Source organism: Toxotes jaculatrix, chromosome 7 (genome assembly GCF_017976425.1).
Source record: "Toxotes jaculatrix isolate fToxJac2 chromosome 7, fToxJac2.pri, whole genome shotgun sequence".
In the NCBI taxonomy this organism is placed as follows: Eukaryota; Metazoa; Chordata; class Actinopteri; family Toxotidae; genus Toxotes; species Toxotes jaculatrix.
The window spans coordinates 25,978,371-25,998,800 of record NC_054400.1 but is presented as its reverse complement, the minus strand read 5'-3'; the positions used below and the strand labels follow the sequence as shown (position 1 = coordinate 25,998,800).

The 20,430-nt window shown below is 42.8% G+C and overlaps 1 protein-coding gene across 6 annotated transcripts in view; it reads left to right on the top strand.

Moving 5' to 3' along the window:
- The window catches only part of tnc (tenascin C), a 40,510-nt gene that overhangs the window by 7,462 nt on the left and 12,618 nt on the right, over positions 1 to 20,430 (top strand). For all 6 annotated transcript variants that reach the window (XM_041043097.1, XM_041043096.1, XM_041043095.1 and 3 more), the window contains exons 2-10: positions 3,781 to 4,356; positions 4,585 to 5,805; positions 6,854 to 7,117; positions 7,209 to 7,324; positions 7,861 to 8,014; positions 13,270 to 13,539; positions 13,647 to 13,832; positions 15,680 to 15,769; positions 16,644 to 16,907. In XM_041043097.1, the coding sequence (XP_040899031.1) occupies positions 3,873 to 4,356; positions 4,585 to 5,805; positions 6,854 to 7,117; positions 7,209 to 7,324; positions 7,861 to 8,014; positions 13,270 to 13,539; positions 13,647 to 13,832; positions 15,680 to 15,769; positions 16,644 to 16,907 (3,049 nt within the window). In that variant the 5' untranslated portion in view covers positions 3,781 to 3,872. The remainder of the gene's footprint in view (positions 1 to 3,780; positions 4,357 to 4,584; positions 5,806 to 6,853; positions 7,118 to 7,208; positions 7,325 to 7,860; positions 8,015 to 13,269; positions 13,540 to 13,646; positions 13,833 to 15,679; positions 15,770 to 16,643; positions 16,908 to 20,430) is intronic.

Below are 20,430 nucleotides of genomic sequence, written 5' to 3'. Positions count from 1 at the left end.
TTTAAATAACTTACCACACTCTGTTGTTGCACAAACAATTTACATTTCCTCTTCAAAACAGCTGTACAGCTGAATGCTTCCTCAGTGATAGGCTTGTGTTCTTGGACCTTCCATATGGTAGAGTCTCAACAAAGGTGAACTACAGTGGCGGTTAGGTTTGTCAGCATGGGGTCCTGGCTGAATTTGAAAGAAATCCTTACTTCTGCATAAGATTTTCTGCAGTCCTCCTCAGACAGAGAGCCTGCTCATCAATCTCTCCGTGAACTGAAAGTAAAACTTGTGTCTAAAAGACGGGAAACAGTCGGAGGAAGAAATAACACTGGAAAAGTAATCATCCATGCAGGATTTATTTATTTCAATTTAAACAGAACTGTCCAAATGGAAACAGGATCAATGCTAAGTGATAGTCCGCTATAATAAGACAGATCGTTGCATGCCATGTTGGACTGGAAGTATCCAGTAGCTTATGGGGATTTGTGCTGACTGGACTGTCCTGGTTTTACTCTTATCTTGATCCTCTTGGTCCTCCTTTGTGTGAAATAAATACATTCTCTTGATTTACTGAAGGATTATGGTTTTAGACTTACACAACATGGCAGGGAAAAAAGAAGCGACTTCTAAGGACATGCTGGAAAGCACTTCAAGTTCCTGCAGGGATGGAGGGAGTTACTGCTACTTGAACTGGTTAGAGGTGCGATGTTTTTTACATTACACTGATGGGGAAATCAGGGATGTACGAGAGGCAAGACTTATGTAAAGAGACACTTCTGAGGATTGTAAATTTTAGACTCTTCGGATGTCATTGTTTCTTTTGGACTGTACACATGAAGGAGTATTGGCTTTTGTTAAGAAAGGTTTGTGCATACCACTGACGTTTGATGGTCCTTTTTGTTACATTTATGTGGCCGTTTATTTTTTTAAATAGACAAATTTTGATTTTGTACTAGGTTATAGGTTTTTCTTTACAATTTCTGTGTCCTAACAGGAGTTGGATCAGTCAGTCTGTTTGATGCTCAGGTACACAAGGTGAGTCGTTGAGATAAAACTTGTAGGAGTCAGTTTTGAATGACAACTTTATTTATTTATCTATTTATTTATTTTAGATTTGTTGCTGGTTGTGAAGCATGATTAGTGAGCTTGGGTAGAACTTGGTAGTGCATTGGTTTTTAGGGGTTTGTTAGGGTTAGGGTCAAGGTTACAATTTAGGGTTAGCTGTTTGATTGTTGCATCCCTTCACTTTAATCCCGAAGCAACAATATCATAAAATGAACTGAACATTTCTGACAGTAAGAGGCCTAATCACTTTTGAAATGGACCCTAAATAGATCTTTAAAGCCTTTCCAGCTCTCACTGTGTGAGGTTTAAAACTTGAAGTGTTTCCCCAGCACGTATTTCTAACAGGGTAATGTAGATCAGTTGCACCAAGTGTGTGTGCGCCAGCAGGTTTCCCCATGGTACAATTCTCCTCACATTTGACCACAAGGCGGGCAACAAGCTTTGTTGCTGTTTGAGAGGCTAACTATAGAGCAAAACCAAGTGAGGGAATTACAAAGCAGCAGCAGTCAGATTGTATCAAGTCCATGTCTACAGTGCCAGCAACCAGCTGCATTAGCATAATGCCAGGGCCACGGGGTGCCCATACAGGAAGTCCAAACAGAGGGATCAACTCTGTGTTTCTCAGGGTCACACTCAGATTCTCTTATTGTGATTGTTGTGCTTCACATTAAAGATTAGTAGATGGCAGCTAAGAGGAGAACAGGTCAAATCAAACTATTTCTCAGACTCTGTGGAAATATCTTTCCTTAATCTATTTCTGAATAAAGCTGAGTTTTGCCAGAGCCACAGATTCTCAGACAAAGCCTGCTTTGGTCTCTCAGCGTTGCCTCGCTCAGAGGTCCATGTGGAGAGCAGCCACCCTTTAAAGTGGGAAAGCCAACCATTGGCCCAAAACTAAAACCTTAACAGCAACTCAAAGCAATTTTCTGCCTATTTTGTGATTTAATCCCTGGTTTGTGATGCTTGGTCACAGCGGTGTGACTGTATTGGTGTGTGTGTGTGTGGCCGTGTCTGTGTGACATAGCGTGTTAGCAAGTCGGGGCTGGGGGGGGGGCTCTTTTGGATCCCTGAGGGCCCAGATCCTCAGCACTCCCATCAGCAAGCTACATTAGCACTTTTACAGTCAACCCATCATGGAGGCGCTCATCCCTTCCTGTCTAATCAGGGGGCTGGGGCTGTTGGCGGGGTGGTGGGGGGATGAAGCCGTGGGATCCCTCCTAGCTGAGCTCATCTGTCTGCTTGCCTAATCACACGTCAGGCTGGGATGAGGAGACCAAGCATCTCTTTCTGGAATATTACCTCCTTACTGAAAGTGCCCCACACCAAAGGTGCCCTGTGTTTTCACTCATCAGTGTGACAAACTCAGGTGTCGCGGAGAAAATTAAACCTCTTTTCATACATATTCCACGACAGGGTTGGAATATGCTGCATATGTTTGCCCGAGATCACGCGTTTTCATATCTGCTTATCCAGACATTTTCATGTTGGCTGGTAACAGCTGCTATTAATCTTTAGAACTGCCAAGGCACACACTGGTTTTATTAGAGGTAGGAAATTATTGTTGTCAGCATCTCTGACAAGGTGGGGTAAAAGGTGCAGTTCTATAAACTCAGCCTGAGACACACTTTAAAAAACAAGCAGTAGTCTATAGCTGTGCATGGGATCTATATTCATAATTTAGTTCTCCCTTTTGGTTCCAGTACTGACAGGCCAAGAATGTTACTTTAAATCGTTCATCAGCCTTCTGCGTATAAATGACTGGAAATCTAATTATTAGAGAATCAAAATGCTTTAAGAATCAAACCTCTTGTTCATAAATACACCTAATGTTAGATGGAACCGACTCAGACGTACATGCAGTGAGGGCATACCTTTAACCAACCCATATATTTAATTTAATGCTAAGATCAAACAGCAAGTAAGAGCATCTGGTTTAAAGGTTGGCTTCTATGCCACTACCTCAGCACATTTTTCCAGCAGACCTTTTAAAAGAATCATGTCTCAGAAGGTGAGAGCAATAAGAATCATGTTACAGTGCTAAAAGGAAACCCAGTGGCTGCCAGGAGAGCAGTCCGGGAATGCTGACCTGCCGGTTTGCAGGTAGCAGAGAACTTGGTCTGGACAAACACAGATGTTATACACTGGTATTAATCTGTCAGCTTGGGTTGTGGTCCGGACTGTGGAGAAAAGAGGAGGCTCCCCAACATGCAGGTGTTGTTTGTGGCAGCCTGTCTCGACATGATCGGAAAAAGAAAGCTTCAGATCTCCAAGGTCACATGCCGTCCCTGCAGTAATTGCTGCTCTCGGTACTCTGAGGAATTGTGAAAAGAATGCCCCAATGTCATCCGCTAAGTGTGTGTCTACTCCACTGGGAGCAGATGGGCTAAAATGGGTCAGAGGCAGCAACAGGATTGGAGGTGGTCTTTTGTTAGGGGCAATAGAAGAAGGTTAATTGCTTTTTAGTGGGATACCGTAATATTTCACTTCAGCTATGGTCCCTGGTGTGAATGTATGTGTGTGTGTGTGATGGGAATATGTTATTGAATCTATCCCAAAAAAGCAAGGGCAAACCAGAAAAGTGGATATCTAACAGGATTTTGTATTAATTCCTCAAAGTATTAAGTGGTTGTACAGTACTTTATATATAAAGAAGAACTATGTGATGAAGAAAATGAATAAAAGTTTAAAAAAAATTAAGTTAAAAATGGATCTTCCTTATTCTAGGATTCAAGACAAGAACACCAAGTTGATACCTGAACAGACTGTTCTCCACTGAGCTGCTACTTCATCAGAAGCTGCAGAGCCAGGGTGTCATCATGTGGATGAAAGGCTTTCTTTTAGGCTGCATGACTGTGGCCTTGTTCCTCCAGCTGTCCACAGCTGGCGTGGTGAAGGTCATCCGCCACCGCAGAGAGGCCCTGATGCCTAAGAAAACCCAGGAGAACCTCACCCTGCCACACCCTGACCAGCCAGTAGTGTTCAACCACGTCTACAACATCAACGTCCCCTCCACGTCCCTCTGCTCTGTGGACCTTGACTCATCCGGAGGCACAGATCTCAAACACAAGAGCGTCCCAATGGACATGCAGAACACCGAGCACATGGAGCACACGGTGGACGGTGACAATCAGATTGTTTTCACCCACCGCATCAATATTCCCAAACAGGCATGTGGCTGCGACAACCAGCTGCCAGACATCAAGGATATCCTGAACAGGCTGGAGATGCTGGAGTCCGAGCTGTCGAGTCTGAGGGAGCAGTGCAGCAGTGGAACAGGCTGCTGTGGAGCTCAAGTTACAGGTATAACTTTTACATAAGTTCATAGATTCCATATATTTATATATTGTATATTTATAAATATGAATATATATGTTTGATTGAAAGGGCTGTTGTTCTTTTGATATTCTGTAAAGTGGCTTGATGCAGCTCCAGGACATGAGTCTAGATCTGGTGTATGTACATACTCTGTTACTGAATGACTTGTAGTCACATTGGAATATGTTGTTTTCCTTTCTTGCCATCCTCCAGGTGAAGTGTCCACAAAGCCCTACTGTAATGGCCGCGGGAACTGGAGCACTGACACCTGCAGCTGTGCATGTGAGCCTGGATGGAAGGGCTCCAACTGCTCCGAACCTGAGTGCCCCAATGACTGCCAGGACCAGGGCCGCTGTGTGGACGGCAAATGTGAATGCTTTGACGGCTTTGGTGGGGATGACTGCGGTATTGAGCTCTGCCTGCTGGACTGCGGTGACTACGGCCACTGTGTTGAGGGGTCGTGCCTCTGTGAGGAGGGCTTCATCGGTGAGGACTGCTCCCAGACAAACTGCCTCAACAACTGTCTGGGCCGAGGACGCTGCGTAGAGGACGAGTGTGTTTGCGACGAGCCTTGGACGGGCTTCGACTGCTCCGAACTCATCTGTCCAAACGACTGCTACGACCGCGGACGCTGTATCAACGGCACCTGCTTCTGTGAAGAGGGCTACACTGGGGAAGACTGCGGCGAACTCACCTGTCCTGGCAACTGTAACAGCCGTGGCACATGTGTAAATGGCCAGTGTGAGTGCCAGACTGGCTACAGTGGAGACGACTGCTCGAAGCTCACGTGTCCCAAAAATTGCAACGAAAGAGGCCATTGCTTTAATGGGAAGTGCATCTGTGATCCGGGATTTGAGGGTGAAGATTGCTCCGTCCTTTCGTGCCCTGACAACTGCAGCAACAGGGGCCAGTGCATTAATGGAGAATGTGTATGTGATGTAGGATACCAAGGAGAAGACTGCAGTGAGCTGTCCTGCCCCAACAATTGTCAAGGCCAGGGCCGCTGCATTGATGGACAGTGCATGTGCGACAAGGGCTACACTGGGGAGGACTGTAGCGTCAAGACCTGTCCAAAAGACTGCATGGGACGTGGAGAATGCATGGACGGCAAGTGTTTGTGTTTTGCTGGCTTCACAGGTAAAGACTGCGGTGAGCTGACCTGCCCCAATGACTGCCTGGACCGTGGCCACTGCGTGAACGGACAGTGTGTCTGTCATAAGGGTTTCACTGGTGAGGACTGCAGCGAGAAGACGTGTCCCAAGAACTGTCTTGACAGAGGTTACTGTGTCGATGGTAACTGTGTGTGTTACGAGGGTTTCACTGGACTGGACTGCTCCATACTGGCCTGCCCAGGAGACTGTCAGAACCAGGGACGCTGTGAGAATGGGGTTTGTGTCTGTGACGAGGGCTTCATTGGAGAGGACTGCTCTGAGGGTAAGTCACTTACTTACTTACTTTGTCTGCTTGCCATTTAGTTTATCAGAAGAACCAAACGGTAAACAAAACAACAAGCTGAACGAAGCTAAAACAGTTTGTAAAACTGAGACAAACTGCATAGTCAGCTGCTAATTCTCAGAGGGTTCATAAGTTTTTTAATTAAAGCAACATATACACAGAGAAACCTACACCGCTTGATTTCATATAGACACAATTCGGACTCTTACAATGTGTCTGAATCTAAACCTACCATATGTCCAGTGACGTCTTCACTATCATCATGTCAAGTCTGTGAGGCTGCTGGACCATGAAGGGATGAAGTGTGCTCACCGCCTCATGTGTTTCCATGTTTTATGTGTGTTTATGTTGAGGTAGTATTGTGCCTCGATATTACGTTGAGGCATAATATTAAGTGCATGTCATCTATAGACATACACGACACAGATGACTGAAAAAAAAGCACCTGAACATCCTCCTGTGTAGACACATCAGTATGGCAATGAGCTACGTTGCTGAAAAATTTACATTCATGAATGTTTTCAATTTTCTGCAAAGTCATACAAAAGAAATGTTAAAATATGGTGTTGGAAACTGCTGATTGGAAAACTGCCCTTGGTGAGGAGTGAGGGGTAAATCTCCACTGAGAGAACAGTCAGACAGTTCCAAAGATCTCATTGCACATTATTCACCTTTGAATCAGTGAACATGGGTTAACTTTATGTACGGATGTTATATAACAATAGCAGCTTTCAGTGAACTTTACAGCAAAAACGTCAACATGGCCCTGACTCATGTTCTCTGTCTTCAGTTCATATGTATATTTTAGGCAAAATATGAGCTGAGATAAACTCACTTGTTTCCACAGAAAATCAATTTCCAAATTATCGACTAGATGCTGTCTTATCTCTGACTGTTCAGCAAGTCAGTTCATCTTCCTTCTGGGATATTTCTGACAGTACAGTACTAGGAGAAAACTCCCATTACTATGATACTAACAATTTAAAAACTTCAATACAGATAAATGACCTTCAATGTTTCTCCACAGTTTCACCACCCAAAGACCTAAAAGTGGTGGAGGTCACCCCAGAGACAGTGGACCTGTCCTGGGAGAATGAGATGCGTGTGACCGAGTACCTGATCACCTACATGCCCACAGCAGCAGGAGGTCTGGAGCTAGACATGAGGGTACCTGGGGACCAGAAGATAGCCACTATTCGGGAGCTTGAACCTGGCATTGAGTACCTGATCAGTGTCTACGCTGTTCTCAGCAACAAGAGGAGTGTTCCTGTCAGCGCTAGGGTGGCAACACGTATGTGATTCCTCTCTGGGGCAATTTAAGAAATGCAGTGTTTAAATCTGGATTAAATGTAGTTAGTTGAGTTTTGCTCCATTTCTTCCAGATCTGCCTGAGCCTGAAGGACTCAAGTTCAAGTCAGTGCGAGAGACATCAGTGGAGGTACAGTGGGACCCACTGGACATTCCCTTCGATGGCTGGAACCTCATCTTCAGAAACACAGTGAGTCCTGCTACCCATTATATTAATGGAGCTTCTGTATTCCAGGAGGTGGCTGGACTCTAGAGCCTGCCCCATCCTCTGTCATTATCCACATTTTCCTCTGGTGGAAACCATGAACAAACCACTGCAGACCCCCGTCTTCATATTCAGTAATTCCCTAATGTGCATACATCAGGATCAGGGTAAATATCCAGTGGAAAATGGTTTAGCCAAGCCAGAATACAAAAACACAGCAGTCAAAACTGTTAGCATGTCCTCACAGGTCCAATGACCCCATGCAGCACATAGCAAATGTTACTTTGTTTAATGCTCTAGTTTCCTTCTTGAGTGCTCATAGAAACCTTTCCCAACTGTGCTACTGGGATCTACTCAAAGCCACATTCTATTAAACTGAGAACCCTGTCAACTCTTAAGTCTAAACGCCACCCAGAGCGCCATTATGTATGATTTGGATGTTTTTTTCCCTCTGCCGCCGCACATTATTCCTGGACTAATCTTTGAAGTGGTTGATGACTGGTGTGTTTTGGTGCTGGCAGAAAGAGGAGGATGGTGAGATTCTTAACTCCCTTGGCCGTCCAGAGACCACCTTTGAGCAGTCGGGCCTGGGCCCTGGCCAGGAGTACGAGGTCAAGCTGGAGGTGGTGAAGAACAACAAGCGCGGACCGCCTGCCTCCAAGAACGTCATCACAAGTAAGTGTACACATTCACTCTGCTAACTGGCCTTTCAGTCTTTTGTTTTAGACTTACTGGAATGGTTTTATTCCAGAAGGGTGAACATATACTCGGTTTGCAGTGGGTTTTCTAACTTAACCCGTTACTGCGTTATTTCATGGCTTGTTCTGAAAAATATTTCACATTCATGTTTTTGGAAGACTAAGGTCTTCTGATAATTCCTCTGTGTCAAAGAGCTGATCACACTGCAACCTCAACCCAGATAGTTTTTTTGTGTGGGTTGTAAAAACCAAGTTACCAAATAAATGCATAAATTGCAATATTTGTAGTTTGGATTATGGATATTATGGATTCTTTTTATGCTTTTAGACCACAAAATGGCCTTTTTTTATTTTTGCAAGTATTAGTAAATTGCCAAAAAAAAAACAAAAAAAACTCGAAATGTAATTTCATCTTGATTTATAGGTGTTGAATAGTCAAATTCTTACTTGTTCCCGAAATGCAGCATTACACTCACCTTATGAAATTGTTTGGAGTAGAAAACTTGTGAGACAGATGTGAACACACACCATTGTGAATAAATGACATGTCTTTGTCTGCTGGTCAGCCTCACATCTATTCAACCCGAGCTTATCATTCTTGATAAATTCTTTGCTCTGTTCGATCTTTATAAACTCACGACCCGCAGAAACGTATTCATACAATGGAGGGATAAATCCCTGCCTGATGGATTCTAGGAAAGCTAAATTAAAAATTAAATCTCTATCGTATATCAAAAAATTGTGATCTTGACCCCTTGGTATTAATGCTGAGCATTGTATTGAAAACGCATTTGCAGGAGAATACGTCTAAACTCCCTGAGCCTGTGCTGCAGATTGAGAAAGTGGATTTTCCAGAAATAGAGGTTATCGTGGAATAAGGTGTCACTTAAAGCTGTCAGAGTTAAATACAAAAACAGGTTGTCACCTTCATACCCCGTATAGGGCTCATTGAATTCTATATCTGGCTTATCCATCTTGCAGCTCCCAACAGAGTATTGTAAACAGCCTGACATGTCAACCCTGAGTGATTAGCTCATTAGTTTTCACTGCATTGTTGTGATTTACTGGCGGTAGTGAAAAGAGGTATGGAATTCCAGCCCTATTGGCAAGTTATGAGATATCTCCATACCTCCATCAGGCAATAAAGCCCAATGGATTGTAACACTCCGAGAAACTCGGGGCTGGGGATCAATATAAAGAGAGAAACCAGGGTTGAATGTGTGACTTCACCTTCCAGACCAACCACCAACCACCAAGCTATTTTTAGGTGTCTTGAAACGCGGCTCCAACTCTTGCTAGAGTTGTTAAATGTGTATTTTCTTTAAAAGGAGGGCTCTGTGGCCAACTGAAACTTAAACCTTTCCCCAAATGTGCTAGCTGTTACCCTTGGGAGACTTCTGTTTCAGCAAAGCAGATTCAACAAGCGCACCAATGTTCGCCATACGTTCAGCACTTAGTGGAATAAATGGCAGCTCCTTCCAGCAGCGGGTCAGGCCTCTTCTTTGCTTATTTATGGTGTGAAAATGGTCTGCACCGTGCCAGAATAAACACCAGGATATGTGGAAATGCCATTAGAAACCTGTCATAACCTTTTCTTTTAAACGCAGCAGTAAGAGCAGGGCTGACAAATTGCATTGATAACTAAATGTAGAGCACATTAACATGGTTTTCTTTTGTCATTTTCTTTTGTGGCTTCTCCAGTTAAACCAAAGAAAAGTAGGAAGGTGCTGTGATAATGTCTGTTGTGTAGTTTTACTGAATTGTGAAGGATGGATCCTTTATTCTTATGAGGAACACATACTGTTCTGCTTTCTAAGGAAAATGGACCCTACACTCTAAATTCCCTATTATATTGATTAAATAAGGTGGATGATGTGATCACATTTTTCAGTAACAAGTCTAATATACAATTTGAAATTCAATAATTACTTAGCAGTTACTTATACGGTAAAAGTAAAGCTCTGTTACTCCAGGTAGTTCAAAGGTTGTCTTATTTAACTACCATGTGTTCGTGGCTGGCTGGTACATACATGCACATTGAGGAGTCACCTGTTTTTTAGAGCTGGAGGATGTGCAGCTGCACTTCTGAGGTGTCAGCTGCTGTGCAGTCACCAGAGCTTAGAGAGCTGCAGGACAGTCAGTAAATCCCTCCAAACTGTCGCTCTGACTGCTTATTAAACTGCAGTGTCTTGCTTTCTGTGGATATGTTCAGTTATTACAAATCCTGTCCATGTAATACAAATGTATGCGTTTTAAGACAAATGCCAAAATTCCTCTCCTTTGAGCAGTGAGGGGTTTTTTTTGCCAGCCTTTTATAAATGTGAATGTCTGTCACTGAGTGACTGAGTGATGAAGTTACACCATTGGCTGTTGGAGTTTCCCTTTGGGCCGTTGCTTTTTCAAAATGAATTGGCCTCATCAGGGGGGTGTTTACAGGCAGTGTTGCCAACTTAGTGCCTTTGTCTCTAGATTTATTTATTTATTTTCAGAACCCTTTAGTGACATTTAAAAAAAAAAAAAAAGTATCTAGATACAAATCTGGTGACTTTTTAAAACAAATCTCAGCCATTATTGCCCTGCGAGCACAAGGTCAGGGTTTCCCTCCACAGGCACATCTCTCTGTGCATCTCATTCAGCTGACTGCACGGAAGCTGACATAGACATGAGCGAACTTCTAACTTTCTCTCTGAATGATCATTTTACAAGTAAACATAACTGAAATCACAGCGCAGCCATTGTCTTTAACTTCTGTGTGTGGTGATTTTCTCAGACGGCGTTGTTATAAAAGCAGTAGCTTGGAAACGTCTTGAAGTGTCTGCTGGTTAACATGGATCTGAACAGGTCATGTTTCAGTCACTGTTTCATACTTGTTTTGTTTTCTGACAATAGAAAAAGAAAAAACTATAGAAGCCTTCCATATCGCATACCTGTTATGTTCAGTTCCAGCTCCCCTCTTATATATTGTAATTTTTCTTACACATCACAATAACGTTCATTCGTGAGTGAAACTACAGCATTTAACATTACACAGTAAGAATCAGGTATATGGACTGATTTGTGGCTGTTCTTACCTTTTGCTTGCAATAATATCAAGTATTAACTGTCCTCCCCCTTCTATGTGTTAATTCCACAGATATAGTTTGCTGTTTCTCTGTAGGTACTCAGTATTTACAAAAACACAGTCATTTATTTCTCTTTTCCACCAAAATGCCCAATTGTTACTTCCTTGTTCCCCGTAGTCAGATTCTCTTCCTCTCTAAGTATCAATAAAAACTTTTCAGTATTTAATCAGTTCTTGATTCATACAACAAAACTGCACTGTAAATCGTGGCCTGTTTTATAAAGTATTAGTTTTAGTTGATTTTGTGTAAGAACAGGAAAGTTTTGAGAAAAGTTTCTTGTTTAAAAGGCTGTGAATGCATGCATTCACTCCTGCACTCGCATATGTCCACCCACGTGTCAGCACTGTGTGGATTATGAGGTTCAGATTTCTCTGTTTCTCCCCGTGTTGCTCTGCTGTCTTAGTGTTTCCCATTACACCAGCTTGCGGCGCGTACTGTGGGATTTGCATGCTGAGGGGCTAATTGTGTGAAGTGGGTTTCTTCGCTCCTCCTCCTCCCCCCCCTCTCTCCTCCTCCTCCAACCCAACCCAGAATGTGTGGGAGGCACTAGTCAGTCAGGCAATCAGGCTCACAGGGCCATCGGTCTCCCAGGAGAATGGTATTGACATCCGAGCGTCACACTTACAGCCTCCTCAGAAGACAAATCTGTGTTAAGCTCAAACATAGATTCTTCATTTTATCAGCCCTGCACAGAGGGTTGACTTTCCGAAAGTTGCTTGCGTGTGACAAATCAATTTCAGCGCCGGTGAAAAGGCGTCCTTCATGGGAACAGGGATTTGATCTATAAATAGTTTGAATAACCCCATAAATGCAAGAGGGCTGTCACATTTTTCACTACCTGCACTGCTTAAATGACTGTATTCATACATGTAGCATACAACAACCCTCTTAACCTCAACTTGTGCTTCCTGCTGTCATGGTGTCTGGTCAGGGTCAGGATTCATTTCCATCAATGTGTAGGTAAAGGCAAAGCAAGGTGATTCAACCATGATACAAATTCTTATTTGACAGTATCCTTCAGTCTAATGTATCTAATCAGCTTTCATTAGCTGACCATGAGCATTCTTCTTTTACACTGATGCAGCCAGTAGTTATATTCAGCTAATTTTGGAGGTTGTCTCCATGCTTCCTAAACTGTGTTCAGAATGTTCAGACAGAACACCTTGTGAACTTTTGCCTCACGGATTTGTCTTTATGGATTATTTATGCAGTCTGTGTTTATTTACTCCAAACAGCCAGTGTGCTAACTGTAAAGGCTGTGTGTGTTTGTTTGACAACTCTGATTTTGGCTGATCTCAAAACTGAACAGGAACTCCAGTTTGAATTTCACTCACTCCTTTTTTTCCATTTGCATTGATGTGAAGTCTTAGTGTTGGTATAAATGTGAATTTTAAGCTAAAGTTGAAACGGTTTCAGCTCTTGCACACATACTCTCACCTCAGTTCAGATGTTAGACGACAAAATGCATTTTAAATGACCAGGTTTAGGTTTAGATGCAGCAGCTGTGACCTGAGTGTTAAGAAAGAGGAAGATGACTAAACAGAGACAACAAGCGATTCAAATCTTAGTACAGGACAAAAGACAGAAGATAAATGATCAGGGCTGCACCTTTCTTATGTTATTTGTTCAGTCAGTTGTTTGTGCCAGAGAATAGTGAAAAGTACCCTCTGTAATTTCCCTGAGCCCAAGGTGACATCCTGAACTTACTAAAGATATGAAAGTTACAGTCAAACAAAATGTGTTTCATCACCAAAACCATGCAAGTGATGGAAGGTCACCTTTCACAGCCACTTGAGTTTGAAGCCATGAGTTCTCAGTTGTAGAGGAACTGCATTGTATTTATTTACGCACAATTAAAATGCCAATGAAAGGAAGTTCTGCATAGAACTATAATGACGTACTGTAACTTTAAAACTTTTTATAATAATAACTAATAACATCTCTCATCAAATACCTTTGACTATCAGCACTATGAATTACCTTGTTTACGAATGGTGCTATATAAATAAACCTTGCCTTGCCTATATATCCATGTAAATGGAAGGGAATATAAACGTTGCTTGTAAGAGTCCTTTAACCACCTTCACTTTGTTACCCCTTGCCCCTGTAGTGATTGATGCCCCCAGCCAAGTAGACGTGCGTGATGTGACTGACACCACAGCGCTGGTGACCTGGTTCCAGCCCGTGGCGGAGGTGGAAGGCGTCACTGTCTCCTACGGGCCCAGCACGAACCCTGCTGACCGCAACATCGTGGAGCTGTCCTCCACTGACACCCAGTACCACCTGGGAGGCCTCACCCCTGACACCCAGTATGAGGTGTCTCTGACAGCTCGGATGGGAGAAAGGACCAGTATTCCTGTGTATGAGTCTTTCCTTACAGGTAAGACTTGTAACAGTTAGGTTTGGCCTTCAGTTAGACATACAGTTAAATTTAGGGTGAAGTTAGGGTAAAGTGACATCTGTCTAAAGCCCATATCTGTGTGTTAGACCTGGACGCCCCCAGAGACCTGCAGACGGTGGAACTGACAGACGAAAGCATCACCCTTGAGTGGAAGAACAGTCAAGCTCAGGTGGACAACTATCGCATCAAGTATGGACCACTGTCTGGAGGCGAGCACGGAGAACTGCTCTTCCCCCCAGGACCCAAGGACACCACCCTGGCCAAGATCACCGGTACTGCCCCGTAAAGCCACACACACATCTACACACACAAAAATCCATCCAGGTTGACATCACCACTATCTGTGTGCAAGGTACAGACACAGATAAAGCATTACGCAACAACCGCAATAAGCTTATCTCAAGGTTCACTAATTCACACTATTCATAAGTTCACAAGTTGAAACTAATGACTTTATTAACAATTAAGAAATAATTGAGTAATGGTTTACAGACCATTAATGAAGCTGTTAACAGCTTGCAGGTTGGATTTGGAAAAGTTGCACTTTGCCTTTAATCCACTACTCACATTACCATGAATGGTAATTCATCAGACAAAATCCTCAGGCTATCATTCTCAAAGGTTTACTCACACAGAATACTTGTTGGGATCATGTTGGGATCATGTTCATGATGCAGGAGGGTCTGTGCATCTGCTGAGAGTGTTGTAGCAACACAGTGAATATAACAGCAGGGCAACAGGGGAGAACAACAAGAGAACATATTCAAACTCTCTTGAACTCTCACAGACATTAATAAAGCCATTAGTGCTTTTTTTTCTAATTCATGTTCCAAACACTGTTGAGTTCAAAGAATCAGGGATTTTGCATTAACTGAGAGTTTAATTAATTTATGGCCCTGCACCCACTGCACCATGTCACCATGCAATTAGGGCCAAGACCAGTATTGATCGCTACTACAGTACAAAACAACCGCTCAGCAAAACGAATGGGCTGTTTCACTGTGGACTGTACGTACTCTGTGTTTTTATTCTTTTGTCTGCTTTGAGTTCACCTTTAGATCATTACCACTTTGATTTGCAGTGCGAGATGTTTATTCTTCTAATTCTTTGGGTGTTTGCCGTACTCCAAGTTAAATGGTCAGTGTTACATTCAGCCTGCTCATTTCCAAAACGGGTTGCCTTTGTTTTGTGTTGTGAAATGTTTTCCCATCTACAAAACAGTCACTTTATTAGAAGAGCACCGGGGGGGCGGGGGTGGCATTCAGACTTTAAATGGAATAACTCTGCGGATTGTTTCACTGTGAGATTCTGCTGAAATAAGAAAAGCGGACCCTTTTTCATCTGTCTGCACCACTGACATTATTAAGCCATGCTTTGAGGCGGATGTGTTTTGTTTTTTTTGTGTTGTTTCTACACTGTGTGCTGCTGCATGGCAGGATTAGACACCATGAGAAACAACAAAAAAAAAAGCTCTACAAAAACGGGCTAACAGTGTCTTTGTCTGGCCCAATTCTTTGTCCTTGGGAGGCCCATCCCATGGAAATAAAGCACTGTGTCCATTCAGCCGGTGCCCCCCCTCCACTCCACACACACCTCAGCACTTCTTTCACGCAGTTATTATCTGTAATTGCCTTCACGGTCGTGATTTTATTGATAATGAGTTTCCTGGGCATTAGGTGTAATTTCATGCTGCAAGACTCTGTGTGTGATGACCTCTGTGGGAGTTAATAAAGGAATTAGAGGCGATCAGGCTGAGAGAGGGCTTAATTGTAGAGACCAAAGGGCCACCAGAGCCTGGTGTATCATAGCAAGTAGTGTTTCTGCTCTGCGACAAGGGCCCTATAGATCCATCAATGCAAATACAACACTGATGTTCCACGGCGAGCACAGTCTTACCATGAAATGCAATTAGGCTGCAATCTATTATACAATCAAGCCGCATGAGAGCGTTTTTGTCTTTGCCACAGGCACTGGAGCCATTAGCTGAAACAACTGGCCACTTGACTACAGAGCCTCCCCATCGTTCACTTAGTGACACCTCGGTGGATTTGTACAAACAAAACATGACGGCGCTTTTTATTTCTGCATCACGGTGTTTTTATTTTGCACCACCATACAGGACTGAGACCTGGCACAGAGTATGGGATGGGTGTCACAGCAGTGAAGGACGAGCGGGAGAGTTTGCCGACGACCACCAACGCAGTGACTGGTGAGAGGCTTTCATGTGCTCAGTATTAATATAAAAAACTATATACATACAGAATATGTACAAATAGCTACATGTATAACCACATATGAAACATACATTATGTATAGACTTACACATGCACATACATTACTGCATATATAAATATGTACTGTCCTGCCAGGTCACATCTAACATATTTCCTATGACCTTGCCCATGTGTAGAATTTATTACGAAAATCTGCCTGCAAATACATTTTTTTTTACTATTTTTTTTCTTTTTACTTCAGCATGACAGTAAACAATTTAGCTTGGCACTGGCAGCTGCTGTTTATGTTCACAATTTATTTGGACTTTTCCTTTAATTCTCTCAAAAATACACATGATAGTGTAGAAAACCTTAGGCATTCTGTGCAAACCTGTTGTGGAAATGGTTTATTTCTGTTTTGTCATAGTTTAAAAAAAAAAAAAAAGTGAATTTCCCAGGCTTTACAATATATAGGTGACTGTCTTTCCAAAAAGGAAGCCACAGTAAAATGAATTTACATTTTATAAGATATATTTAAAAGCAATTAGTTTGTATAAGAGCTCACTGGAATTTTCAGGAACACTTAAAATAGACACTGTTTCACAGTGTAGGTTGTTTTTGATGACATCATGTTTTAAACAAGACATATTTCATCATGATATGTAAAATCTTACCATTTCATTAGGTATACCAGAGTGTGTACAAGTCTATTTTGACAAGCACCCAAACTGTCACTGTATGAATACAAGACATTAGATTGGTTTGGTTTGGTTTGGTTTGGTTTGGTTTGGTTTGGTTTGGTTTGGTTTGGTTTGGTTTGATCGATCTGAAACATCCATTCACAACCTCTCCTCTGCCCCTCTAAATTAGCCCTGGATGCTCCCAAGAACCTGGCTGTTGCAGAGGTGACAGAGACCACCATTATGCTGGAGTGGAAGCGCCCCCTGGCAAAACTGGACTCCTACAGACTGGTCTATGTTTCCGCTGACGGTCACAGGGCTGAGGATGTGGTCCCAGGCAATTCTGAGTCTTTCACCCTGAGGAGCCTGACACCCGGCATGCTGTACACCATCAGCATCACTGCTGAGAGGGGCCGCAGGGCCAGTGCACCGGCTACCATCTCAGCTCCCACAGGTCAGCACTGCAAAAAAAAACCAACAGCACACCTTCACCACACATTACAGTGTCAAACATGTCTGTGAGGAAATGATAACAATTTTCAGACACCTCGTTCTGTATTATTCCCCAGATAAGATTTCTGTCAAAGGCTTTTTTCCCCAATCTTTATTTTTATTTTCTCTCTTACCTCAGGTGGTAGCCATGGAGACAGTTGTGGCTTCTCAGAAACACTGTCCCGGTTATTCTAACCCAAAGACCTCACCTCAGACGGTTTTCAGTGTAACTACTTTCTGTTAAAGAAATAGTCCCTATGAGAACTATTGAAAGTGTGCTTATCCAGAGTAACAAGGGCACATTCTGGAAAGAGAGACTGCAGTTTAATTTTGTAAAGCTGCTCTAATGTCTTTACATGGATTAGATTACTACATTCAACCAGAGAGGTGGTAACATTTTGCCTTTGACAGTATTGGTAGCTGAGACGTGGGATATCCAGTATGAGTAAAATATGTCTGAGACAGAGGCTCTTCTGAATGTAGCTCACTGTTTCCATGACGGCTCTACCTGCTGGTGCAGGGTTAAAAAATAAGAGAAGTCTTCATTAGCCATAGGTTCGTTTTTTTTTTAATTTGTCCTTCAGTACGGCAGCCAAACTGAAGCAATGAATTGAATTCATTGTTAGCTCTGTCCCTCTGTCTCTATCCCTTCTTTCAAGGCTCATTTACAGCATGAGGGATTATATTTCATTTTTCACTGTTTTTTTTTTAAAACAAAAACAAGAAAAGACAAATGAGGTGATTGTGGCATATTTTTCGAGCTGCGGTCAGGATGCCTCCAAGCCAAACATTTCACAAGTAAATCTTCCAGTTATGCAACGAGTGCCCATTAAATGCATGGCCACAGGCAAAAATCGATATGGCATGAGGGAAAAGTTGGTGAGCTTCGGAATAACTGTCTTTTGTTGCATTTTTGTGGACTGCACACTGCCAAGAAGAACAGAATACAGACTTCTGTGTGTGTGTGTGTGTGTGTGTGTGTGTGTGTGTGTGTGTGTGTTTGTATGTATGGATGTGGGTGGGTGAGTGCACACGTGCATGTGTCTAGTCTTTATGTCCACTTGTCTTTGCACTCATGAGATTGAGAGACTGATAGAGATTTAGTGAACCTTTGGGTGTGCTTGTGTATGTGCGTGTGCGTGTGCGTGTGTGTGTGTGTGAGTGTGTGCGTGTGAGTGTGTGCTGGGGAGGGGGGGGGGGGGGGGGTGCAGGGGGGTTGTATTGACATGTGTGCGCCCTGCAAAATGTTCATTCATGTGATAATTGTTGGCGTAAGCCCTGCTCCCCTCTGGTTTTGTGCGATTTGACCACGATGAACCGTGGGTCTGTTAGATAAAAGGCCACATGCTGGGACTCCTGTTAAAACATTGTCTCAGAAAATCAGCAGCACTCTAATCCACAGCCTGGCCGATCTGCAGCCTTTATCATCTCCAGACATGTAGCACAAACACAGATCACACTCGTTTTACAGGAGGGATTGGAGGAAAGAGGAGGGGTGGGCGAGGTGATATGAGGTTTGGAGGGAGGCCGGGTGTTCTACTTGTGCCTGATAATCATTGAAACGATTACAAGAATTTGATTCTGAGTGTTTCAATAGGGCTGCTGGAGTGACCTGCTGAATTAATACACAGCCAAAATGTGCTCCTCAAAATCAAGATGCTTTGAGAACCTGAACAAAAGACGTAGAAACAAAGCTCTGCAATTGAAACACGGAAATCAGAAACCAAAAGACAGGATTACCATAATTTAAATTAATCAGCTGACTGGAAGAGAATCACAGGCTGAATTACCCTCAGAGAACAGTGGCAACAAACATAGAAATGATAAGGATTTCAGCAGGAGGCCCACATTTGCGTAAAGGAACTGAATGTTTGACTGCCATTGTACACGAAACCAAACACAGAGGGGTCTTAAAGTGATAACAGCCATCCAGAAGGTCCCATATAGATGTATGCTGTATGTTTTGATCACCGGTGATGACCAGTGGAGGCACGGGAGTAAATTTGTACTATCTGTTGCCATCATGTGGGCATGAGTTTATCTTACTTCATACGATGAGAGTGCATGAGCAGCTGATTCTGGGCTGAGAACATCAGATAGCAGAAAGCATGAACGAAAGCAAGATCAATGTCTTGCATGCACTGACATGATCTGTGCTGCAGCCTGCGTTGGGGGCTTGATTCTTATCCTGAGGACTGATACATATGTAATGCTGTTGTATGATATGAATGAGTGTGTATCAAATGGCAGATATCAGAATGACAAAGTGATATCTCAGGAGACCATTTGATTTAGTCATGACACACATCTTCAGCTGCATGTGACAACAAGAACTTACGTTAAGCTTAAACAACTGGTTTACTCAAATGGCAAAAAAAACATCTATTTTTGTATTGCGCTGGTGGTATCGGGCCATGCAGACAGGTTTAGAGATATCTGTTTGTGAGGTCTCTGTTTTCACATCAATACAACAAAGATGAATTACATTTTGTTGGTGCTGAGCTGCTCATAACATTGAAAAAAGACATCTGGAAAATTTTTACAGCAGCATTTCTTTCCAGTCCCTGTGAATCTACTTTCTGCCAAAGAAATACAGTGGTCCCTATGACAACCTTTGACATGTTTCTGGAAAGACAGATCGCTGTTAAAGAAGCACCACAAATGAAACTCCATTCACGTCCATTGTAGTGGGGACAGAAGCTGATATCTCAGAGATGGACATTGCTAAACCTGTGCTTGGAAAACCAAAATAGGTCAGCACAGCTAGATACCACTATGTACTTTAAGCCCCCATATTTAGCATTTATAGGCAGTATACAAAGTTAATAAATGGTTCATAATATACGATAATGTAGCTATGCACAGCTACAAGGACATTTGTATGTGTTGCATCTTTAATTTACAGCATTAGTGAAAAATTATGAAACGTGGTTTATACTATTACAATTGTGTGTTAGTATACTGTCACTCATTGTCATTATGTTAATACACCAGTCTCTGTCTATGGGTGCCCACAGGAGAAGTTACAGTTGTTGACAAATGCATATAAACTTTATAGAATGATTATAGATACTAATTAAGGGGGCTTAAAGCAAAGTGTTATTCCTGCTCCTGTTTATCTCAGAAAAAATCAGAGCGACTTTCTTCAGGAGAAAACTTTGCAGCTATGAAAACAATGTTGACTCAAATGTTCCCCACACTAAAGGGCTACAAACTCTTAAGACACACCATACAGTAAATGCATTTGCCTTGCCCATGTGAGCTCTCATAAGCAATGATCAGCTGAGAAAAGGCCCCCCCTAACAACAACACACATACACCCCCACCCCATCCCATCATATTCCTATTGTCTACTTCCATTTGCTCGCCTCTCCTCCGCACAGTGAAAAGAGGATAATGGGAGCCTTGATGTTTACCTGGGCCATCTATCTCAGCCTCTTTCTAATCTACTGTCTGAATGCTTGCACACACAATGGATACCAATT